The sequence below is a fragment of the Oncorhynchus clarkii genome, unplaced genomic scaffold, assembly GCF_045791955.1.
Source record: "Oncorhynchus clarkii lewisi isolate Uvic-CL-2024 unplaced genomic scaffold, UVic_Ocla_1.0 unplaced_contig_5423_pilon_pilon, whole genome shotgun sequence".
In the NCBI taxonomy this organism is placed as follows: domain Eukaryota; kingdom Metazoa; phylum Chordata; class Actinopteri; order Salmoniformes; family Salmonidae; genus Oncorhynchus; species Oncorhynchus clarkii.
Genome location: NW_027257934.1, coordinates 20,001 through 30,000, shown reverse-complemented (window position 1 = coordinate 30,000; position 10,000 = coordinate 20,001). Strand labels below are relative to the sequence as shown.

General features: G+C 50.4%; 2 protein-coding genes across 5 annotated transcripts in view; both read left to right on the top strand.

The window, feature by feature from the left end:
- Nucleotides 1-746, top strand: part of LOC139393711 (GPALPP motifs-containing protein 1-like) — a 6,816-nt gene extending 6,070 nt beyond the window's left edge. For both annotated transcript variants that reach the window (XM_071142061.1, XM_071142062.1), the window contains exon 7: nt 18-746. In XM_071142061.1, the coding sequence (XP_070998162.1) occupies nt 18-236 (219 nt within the window). In that variant the 3' untranslated portion in view covers nt 237-746. The remainder of the gene's footprint in view (nt 1-17) is intronic.
- Nucleotides 747-6,649: 5,903 nt separating this feature from the next.
- The window catches only part of LOC139393718 (general transcription factor IIF subunit 2-like), a 12,489-nt gene continuing 9,138 nt past the window's right edge, over nt 6,650-10,000 (top strand). Inside the window, exons 1-6 of one of the 3 annotated variants that reach the window (XM_071142069.1) lie at nt 6,650-6,828; nt 7,077-7,150; nt 7,284-7,302; nt 7,425-7,569; nt 7,846-7,857; nt 9,046-9,105. In XM_071142069.1, coding sequence (XP_070998170.1) covers nt 6,763-6,828; nt 7,077-7,150; nt 7,284-7,302; nt 7,425-7,569; nt 7,846-7,857; nt 9,046-9,105 — 376 coding nt within the window. In that variant the 5' untranslated portion in view covers nt 6,650-6,762. The remainder of the gene's footprint in view (nt 6,829-7,076; nt 7,151-7,283; nt 7,303-7,424; nt 7,570-7,845; nt 7,858-9,045; nt 9,106-10,000) is intronic. The other 2 variants (XM_071142070.1, XM_071142071.1) reach the window with 2 other exon arrangements.

The following is a 10,000-nucleotide window of genomic DNA, read 5'->3' as shown; positions in this document are numbered from 1 at the left end:
TCTCTCCTCTCTGTTAGGAAACGAAGCGTGGCGAGTCTCTGATCAGTCTCCACGAGAAGCAGATGAAGAAGAGGAAACTGGACGAGGGAGCCAAGCCGGTGGAGAGACGAGCGTTTGACAGGGACCAGGACTTGCAAGTCAACAAGTTTGACGAGGCTCAGAAACAACGTCTGTTGAAGAAGTCCCAGGAGCTCAACACACGCTTCGGACACAGCAAGGAGAAAATGTTCCTCTGAGACGATCCACACACACAGTAGCTAATGGATTGGGCATTTTTTTGGTCACCTGAGCCAGTCAATGATTGACGGGAACGTTCCAGGTTGACTGTTTATTGCAGTCCAACTACTCAGATGATCAGAACACATTGTACTGAATGTGATCTGAGCAGAACAGGTCGAATAACTTAACTTGTATGTTTTTTTTGATAAAAGTTTGATAGTTACATTTTAGTCGTCACTCTTATCCAGAGCGACGTAGTCCATACGTGTTCTTACTTATTATTTCTCACATACTGGTTCCCCTGTGGGAATCGAACCCACAACCCTGGCGTTGAAAGCTCCAATGCTCTATAACCAACTGAGCCACACGGGACCTCCCTCATTCTTTTAGTTCTTTTAAAGGTCCGATACGCAGCTGTTTTTTTTTCATCTTAATAGCAAGTCATTTCTGGGGAACAGTTAAGGACATTACTGTGATTTGTTTTCAATTAAAACGCAACAAAATAAATGAGCAAAAATAGGTTCTTAGCGAAGAGTCATTTTTTTTATGCAAGAATTTTACTGACTGTCTGGGAGGGGTCTGAGTGGGGAGGGGTCTGAGTGGGGAGGGGTCTGAGTGGGGAGGGGTCTGAGTGGGGAGGGGTCTGAGTAGGGTGGGGTCTGAGTAGGGTGGGGTCTGAGTAGGGAGGGGTCTGAGTAGGGAGGGGTCTGAGTGGGGAGGGGTCTGAGTGGGGAGGGGTCTGAGTGGGGAGGGGTCTGAGTGGGGAGGGGTCTGAGTAGGGAGGGTCTGAGTAGGGAGGGGTCTGAGTGGGGAGGGGTCTGAGTAGGGAGGGGTCTGAGTGGGGAGGGGTCTGAGTGGGGAGGGGTCTGAGTGGGGAGGGGTCTGAGTAGGGAGGGGTCTGAGTGGGGAGGGGTCTGAGTAGGGAGGGGTCTGAGTGGGGAGGGGTCTGAGTGGGGAGGGGTCTGAGTGGGGAGGGGTCTGAGTGGGGAGGGGTCTGAGTGGGGAGGGGTCTGAGTGGGGAGGGGTCTGAGTAGGGAGGGGTCTGAGTGGGGAGGGGTCTGAGTAGGGAGGGGTCTGAGAGGGGAGGGGTCTGAGTGGGGAGGGGTCTGAGTGGGGAGGGGAAAACAAATCTGTCATTGGCAGAGAGGTTAGGAACTCTCTTTCTTATTGGTCTACTAACTGGTCAAAACTCCACCCACACCAAAAACAAGCTGGCATTTCAGGAGGTCTTTACAAACAGCGCTTACACTGAAAGGGCATTAACATAATTTGTCACAATTTCAGAGTATAATTCCAACTGTATAAAACACCGGAAATCACGTTTTTTGACTGGACCGGGCCTATTGTTTGAGGAGCAGACACAATAACAAAACTCACGGCAACGGGTTTGTTATTCATTAACTTGAACTGTAAGCTAATGATCCATCATGTATGACCTTCCTGGGAGTGTGTAAACTTTAAAAAAAAATTATAACCATATCATTTTTGTATGTTCTCTATAGTTGTGTACTTGAAAATGTACCAATTGACCCAATTCGGCACATTTTGAGCAGACTCGATACGACATTTTGAACAGTGATGCAATGGTTCATTGGATCAGTCTAAGGCTTTGCACATACACTGCTTCCATCTAGTGGCGAAAATCTAAATTGCGCCTAGACTCCTAAAGTCATAATGGCTTTTCTCTACTAGCATTTCAAAGAAGGAGCAAAACAAAACAAATTGAAAAAAGCGTGTTTTTTCCTCCCTTTGTATTATCTTCTACCAGATCGAATGGGTTTTATTCTCCTTACATTCATTCACATCTCCACAAACTTCAAAGTGTTTCCTTTCAAATGGTACCAAGAATATGCATATCCTTGTTTCAGGGCCTGAGCTACAGGCAGTTAGATTTGGGTACGAGTCATTTTAGGCGAGAATTGGGGAGAAAAAGGGTCCGATTCCTGAGAGGTTTTGTCACTGCACCAGTTCTCTGAAGGCCAAGTAGGCTGGTGCTGCCCCTTTATATGGTGCTGCCCCTTTATATGGTACTGCCCCTTTATATGGTGCTGCCCCTTTATATGGTGCTGCCCTGCCCCTTTATATGGTGCTGCCCCTTTATATGGTGCTGCCCTGTCCCTTTATATGGTGCTGCCCCTTTATATGGTGCTGCCCCTTTATATGGTGCTGCCCTGCCCCTTTATATGGTGCTGCCCCTTTATATGGTGCTGCCCTGCCCCTTTATATGGTGCTGCCCCTTTATATGGTGCTACCCTGTCCCTTTATATGGTGCTGCCCCTTTATATGGTGCTGCCCCTTTATATGGTGCTGCCCCTTTATATGGTGCTGCCCCTTTATATGGTGCTGCCCTGCCCCTTTATATGGTGCTGCCCCTTTATATGGTGCTGCCCCTTTATATGGTGCTGCCCCTTTATATGGTACTGCCCCTTTATATGGTGCTGCCCCTTTATATGGTACTGCCCCTTTATATGGTGCTGCCCCTTTATATGGTGCTGCCCCTTTATATGGTGCTGCCCTGCCCCTTTATATGGTGCTGCCCTACCCCTTTATATGGTACTGCCCCTTTATATGGTGCTGCCCCTTTATATGGTGCTGCCCCTTTATATGGTGCTACCCCTTTATATGGTGCTGCCCCTTTATATGGTGCTGCCCTGCCCCTTTATATGGTGCTGCCCCTTTATATGGTGCTGCCCCTTTATATGGTGCTACCCCTTTATATGGTGCTGCCCCTTTATATGGTGCTGCCCCTTTATATGGTGCTGCCCCTTTATATGGTGCTGCCCCATTATATGGTGCTACCCCTTTATATGGTGCTGCCCCTTTATATGGTGCTGCCCCTTTATATGGTGCTGCCCCTTTATATGGTGCTGCCCCTTTATATGGTGCTGCCCTGCCCCTTTATATGGTGCTGCCCCTTTATATGGTGCTGCCCCTTTATATGGTGCTATCCCTTTATATGGTGCTGCCCCTTTATATGGTGCTGCCCCTTTATATGGTGCTGTCCCATTATATGGTGCTACCCCTTTATATGGTGCTGCCCCTTTATATGGTGCTGCCCCTTTATATGGTGCTGCCCCTTTATATGGTGCTGCCCCTTTATATGGTGCTACCCCTTTATATGGTGCTGCCCCTTTATATGGTGCTACCCCTTTATATGGTGCTGCCCTGCCCCTTTATATGGTGCTGCCCCTTTATGTGGTGCTGCCCCTTTATATGGTGCTGCCCCTTTATATGGTGCTACCCCTTTATATGGTGCTGCCCCTTTATATGGTGCTGCCCTGCCCCTTTATATGGTGCTGCCCCTTTATATGGTGCTGCCCCTTTATATGGTGCTGCCCCTTTATATGGTGCTGCCCTGCCCCTTTATATGGTGCTGCCCCTTTATATGGTGCTGCCCCTTTATATGGTGCTGCCCCTTTATATGGTGCTACCCCTTTATATGGTGCTGCCCCTTTATATGGCGCTACCCCTTTATGTGGTGCTGCCCCTTTATATGGTGCTGCCCTGTCCCTTTATATGGTGCTGCCCCTTTATATGGTGCTGCCCCTTTATATGGTGCTGTCCCTTTATATGGTGCTGCCCCTTTATATGGTGCTGCCCCTTTATATGGCGCTACCCCTTTATATAGTGCTGCCCCTTTATATGGTGCTGCGCCTTTATATGGTGCTGCCCCTTTATATGGTGCTGCCCCTTTATATGGTGCTACCCCTTTATATGGTGCTACCCTGCCCCTTTATATGGTGCTGTCCCTTTATATGGTGCTGCCCCTTTATATGGTGCTGCCCCTTTATATGGTGCTGCCCCTTTATATGGTGCTGCCCCTTTATATGGTGCTACCCCTTTATATGGTGCTACCCTGCCCCTTTATATGGTGCTGTCCCTTTATATGGTGCTGCCCCTTTATATGGCCCTTTATATGGTGCTACCCCTTTATATGGTGCTACCCTGTCCCTTTATATGGTGCTGTCCCTTTATATGGTGCTGCCCCTTTATATGGTGCTGCCCCTTTATATGGTGCTGCCCCTTTATATGGTGCTGCCCCTTTATATGGTGCTGCCCCTTTATATGGTGCTACCCCTTTATATGGTGCTGCCCCTTTATATGGTGCTACCCCTTTATATGGTGCTGCCCTGTCCCTTTATATGGTGCTGCCCCTTTATATGGTGCTGCCCTGCCCCTTTATATGGTGCTGCCACATTTTTAATTGTCAAGATTTTTCATCAAGCCAATGTTTTTTGAGATACATGTTTTTTTTCTTTCATAGGTATGCAGGAGCACCGCCAGGGATTTGGGGCCCCGTGGAAAGATATCACATTGGGCCCCGTGGAAAGATATCACGTTGGGCCCCGTGGAAAGATATCACATTGGGCCCCGTGGAAAGATATCACATTGGGCCCCGTGGAAAGATATCACGTTGGGCCCCGTGGAAAGATATCACATTGGGCCCCGTGGAAAGATATCACATTGGGCCCCGTGGAAAGATATCACATTGGGCCCCGTGGAAAGATATCACATTGGGCCCCGTGGAAAGATATCACATTGGGCCCCGTGGAAAGATATCACATTGGGCCCCGTGGAAAGATATCACATTGGGCCCCGTGGAAAGATATCACATTGGGCCCCGTGGAAAGATATCACATTGGGGCCCCGTGGAAAGATATCACATTGGGCCCCGTGGGAATGATATCACATTGGGCCCCATGGGAATGATATCACATTGGGCCCCATGGAATGATATCACATTGGGCCCAATGGAATGATATCACATTGGGCCCCATGGAATGATATCACATTGGGCCCCATGGAATGATATCACATTGGGCCCCATGGAATGATATCACATTGGGCCCCACAGGGCTGGTTCAGGGGGATGGGGAGACAGGGCTGGCTCAGGGGGAGGGGGAGACAGGGCTGGTTCAGGGGGAGGGGGAGACAGGGCTGGTTCAGGGGGATGGGGAGACAGGGCTGGTTCAGGGGGAGGGGGAGACAGGGCTGGTTCAGGGGGATGGGGAGACAGGGCTGGTTCGGGGGGATGGGGAGACAGGGCTGGTTCAGGGAGATGGGGAGACAGGGCTGGTTCAGGAGGATGGGGAGACAGGGCTGGTTCAGGGAGATGAGGAGACTGGGCTGGTTCAGGGGTATGGGGAGACTGGGCTGGTTCAGGGGGATGGGGAGACTGGGCTGGTTCAGGCGTATGGGGAGACGGGGCTGGTTCAGGGGGATGGGGAGACGGGGCTGGTTCAGGGGGATGGGGAGACAGGGCTGGTTCAGGGGGATGGGGAGACTGGGCTGGTTCAGGGGGATGGGGAGACAGGGCTGGTTCAGGGGGATGGGGAGACAGGGCTGGTTCAGGGGGAGACAGGGATGGTTCAGGTGGAGGGGGAGACAGGGCTGGTTCAGGGGGAGGGGGAGACAGGGCTGGTTCAGGGGGATGGGGAGACTGGGCTGGTTCAGGGGGAGGGGGAGACAGGGCTGGTTCAGGGGGAGGGGGAGACAGGGCTGGTTAAGGGGGATGGGGAGACAGGGCTGGTTCAGGGGGATGGGGAGACTGGGCTGGTTCAGGGGGATGGGGAGACTGGGCTGGTTCAGGGGGATGGGGAGACAGGGCTGGTTCAGGGGGATGGGGAGACAGGGCTGGTTCAGGGGGAGGGGGAGACAGGGCTGGTTCAGGGGGATGGGGAGACAGGGCTGGTTCAGGGGGATGGGGAGACAGGGCTGGTTCAGGGGGATGGGGGGACAGGGCTGGTTCAGGGGGATGGGGAGACAGGGCTGGTTCAGGGGGATGGGGAGACAGGACTGGTTCAGGGGGAGGGGGAGACAGGGCTGGTGAGCCTGAAGCTGCATCTGTTGGGCCTGGCGCCAGACAGGAACAACTGATTTAGTGTGAATAGCTTGCTAAAAGTTAGCCTGCATTGATTAAATGTTGGCTAAAAGAGGAGCGAAATGTAAATACTCAGAATTTTCTGTGACGATATTAAGTAACTAATGTTAAGGGAGCAAAAGTAGCCTATTTCACTATGGACTAAGCTGACAGGTTAATTTCCACCACTCACGGACCCTCCTTCCTTTGTGAATTGTTTTCCTTTATTTTCTTTCTTTTAGTTTTTGGAAGCCAGATTTTTCTTCAGGAAGTTGAGACATGATGCTCACACCGGCACTCCTCACTCACAATTCATTTATTTACATTGTAAATAAAATATTATATTAATGATGATAGGTTAATCATTTAATATTGATTTTATTTTAATTTTTTTAACCTAGTTTTTTTAACCTAGTTTACCTTAGTTCTAATAATTTTTTAGGGCCCCTGTCAGTCACAGGCCCTTAGAATGGGCCTACACCCCAGTAAAAAATTATAATTGACCACTGAACTTCGAGTTCTAGTATTTCTGGTTTCGCGCGTCCTTTCTGTCTCTCTTGCGCCTCCGTAGTTCAGTTTACCGGACCGTGTGTTGTTTAGTTAACGTTAGCTAGCCTACCTCATAACGCCAAACGAATTGTAATGGTAACGTGTAAGAGGTGATTTTAAACAACGTTTTAAACATGTCAGAGAAAGGCGAAGTGGATTTAACTGGTGCTAAACAGAACACGGGCGTGTGGCTGGTAAAGGTACGTTGGAAATGTAGGCTGACACTAGTAGCTAACGGCTAACACTAGTAGCTAACGGCTAACACTAGTAGCTAGCACGGCTAACACTAGTAGCTAGCTAACGGCTAGTACTAGTAGCTAGCTAGTGGCAGCGCGGATGGATGAGGACGAGACTAGCCATCTATTGAAGTAGACTACAGTAACAGTATCATTATCATCACACTGCACACGTTAGCTAGCTAACTAACAACCAGTGTCTTTGCCCACAGGTGCCCAAATACCTGTCCCAGCAATGGGCCAAAGCATCAGGCAGGGGAGAGGTGGGGAAACTCCGGATCGGGAAGTATGTAGAATTGTCTCGTTTGTTATTGTTTGTTGGTAATCACCATCGTTGTTTACTTTCTCTGCTGGCTAAAGAGAAGTAGCTAGCTAAGGGGATTTAGCTAATCAGTTGTTTTCTTTATCTTTTGCTTTAGGAATCAAGGGAAGGCAGAGGTAATACTAGTAACTATGGTTACAGACACAGATGAATTGCATTCCAATGGAATATTGATCCCAACTCAGCCAGCAGTTGTCCTGGTCCTAAACTGACATAAGTTACACTTGGTGTGCACCAGGTGGAATTCACTCTGAACGAAGACCTGACCATGATTGACAGCCTCGGGGACAAGCCGTCGGGAGTGCAGGCCCCCAGGGACCACCCGTTCACCATGCAGACTGTAGGAGGACAGACCCTGGCCGTGTTCACTGAGACCCAGTCAGGTAAGGAACAGTTACCTCCAGCTGTAAACATGATGATCAAGAAATGTTGCTCAATTTTGGTGCACCCTGGAGCTGTGTGCTAAACGGCACCATGCTAGCTAAGTGTGTGGGGGTAAGGTGCTGTTTGAGTAACCATGAAACCTGGAGGCCATGTTGTTTGAGTCATAACCTCTATTTGAATGTGTAGTCAGATAATATTGACTGTCAAAATGCCTTGTGTTTTCCCGACTGCAAATGAGCATGGTTTGTGACCATAGCTGATCTTTCACCCATTAGAGTCATCTAAGGGTAAGTAGAACTGCGTGTCTGTGTGTATCACTCCGCCTCAGGGTAAGTAGTACTGTGTGTCTGTGTGTATCCGTCCGCCTCAGGGTAAGTAGTACTGTGTATCCCTCTGCCTCAAAGGTGTGTGCCTCTCTCTTCTCTCTCTCTCTCTCTGCCCCTTCCTGTCTCTGTCTCTCTCTGCCCCTTCCTGTCTCTGTCTCTCTCTGCCCCTTCCCATCTCTCTCTCTCTGCCCCTTCCCATCTCTCTCTCTCTCTGCCCCTTCCCGTCTCTCTCTCTCTTCCCCTTCCCGTCTCTCTCTCTCTTCCTCTTCCCGTCTCTCTCTCTGCCCCTTCCCGTCTCTCTCTCTCCCTTCCCGTCTCTCCCTTCCCGTCTCTCTCTTCCCGTCTCTCTCTTCCCGTCTCTCTCTCTGCCCCTTCCCGTCTCTCTCTCTCTCTCTGCCCCTTCCCGTCTCTCTCTCTGCCCCTTCCCGTCTCTCTCTCTGCCCCTTCCCGTCTCTCTCTCTCTCTGCCCCTTCCTGTCTCTCTCTCTCTCTGCCCCTTCCCGTCTCTCTCTGCCCCTTCCCGTCTCTCTCTGCCCCTTCCCGTCTCTCTCTGCCCCTTCCCGTCTCTCTCCATCTCTCTGTCTTTGTTGTGGGCTGCATGTTGCCACAGCAGAACAGATGGAGGCCCTCTGCTTGTCTCAGTAACTCCGCTGGCTGTCGCTCAGATCGGATCAGAACCGCTGTGAACCAATCAGCTCCTTAGTTTGGATGTGATCTGCTACTGGAATGATATCTGGAGCTTGTTAATAACATAAACAAACCAATCAATATGATGGTATTGATCTGGTGTGGAGTGCTTGGTTTGAGACGTCATGATTTGTGCAATGATCTTTATGCCTCTTCTAATGTGCACGTTCTCCTCTCCCTCTCTTGAGGGTGTCAGTGTGAAGCTCATGGTTTATCCTTGTGTGTGAGTTGTAGACAGTATATATAAAGTTCTGTTTTGAGATACTTCCTGGTTTGAGTGTGAAGTCTGGCCACCGTCAGATGTGTTGTTCTGCAAGGCGTTGAAGACCAGCCGTTGTTGCCGAGCAGTTCATCTCCGTGGTTACTGCCTCTTCGCCAGAAAGCTGCTATTCTAAACCCTGGTGTTATTTCTTATTGGACCACCCTCTCCTCCCTTTCCCCCTCCCTCCCTCCCTCCCTGTAGGCCAGTCAGAAGAGAGATCTGATGGCAGCACCTCAGTTTCGGGGGCGGGGTCAGGCCCAGGTGAGTCCCCTCAGTCTCTTCCCAACTGAGAGGTGTGGAGCCTGGGCATGAGGCTGGAGGTTAGGCCTCTGTCTGGTGGAGGTTGGGCCTCTGTCTGGTGGAGGTTGGGCCTCTGTCTGGTGGAGGTTGGTGAGGTGTAGAGCCTGGGCAGGAGGCTGGAGGTTCGGCCTCTGTCTGGTGGAGGTTAGTGAGGTGTAGAGCCTGGGCAGGAAGCTGGAGGTTCGGCCTCTGTCTGGTGGAGAATGTTGTTAGACGACCCTAGTGATCAGTTAGATGACCCTAGTGATCAGTTGGTCTCTCTTCTCCTGTTAGACGACCCTAGTGATCAGTTGGTCTCTCTTCTCCTGTTAGACGACCCTAGTGATCAGTTGGTCTCTCTTCTCCTGTTAGACGACCCTAGTGATCAGTTGGTCTCTCTTCTCCTGTTAGACGACCCTAGTGATCAGTTGGTCTCTCTTCTCCTGTTAGACGACCCTAGTGATCAGTTGGTCTCTCTTCTCCTGTTAGACGACCCTAGTGATCAGTTGGTCTCTCTTCTCCTGTTAGACGACCCTAGTGATCAGTTGGTCTCTCTCCTCCTGTTAGACGACCCTAGTGATCAGTTGGTCTCTCTCCTCCTGTTAGACGACCCTAGTGATCAGTTGGTCTCTCTTCTGCTGTTAGACGACCCTAGTGATCAGTTGGTCTCTCTTCTTCTGTTAGACGACCCTAGTGATCAGTTGGTCTCTCTTCTCCTGTTACACGACCCTAGTGATCAGTTGGTCTCTCTTCTCCTGTTAGACGACCCTAGTGATCAGTTAGACGACCCTAGTGATCAGTTGGTCTCTCTTCTCCTGTTAGACGACCCTAGTGATCAGTTGGTCTCTCTTCTCCTGTTAGACGACCCTAGTGATCA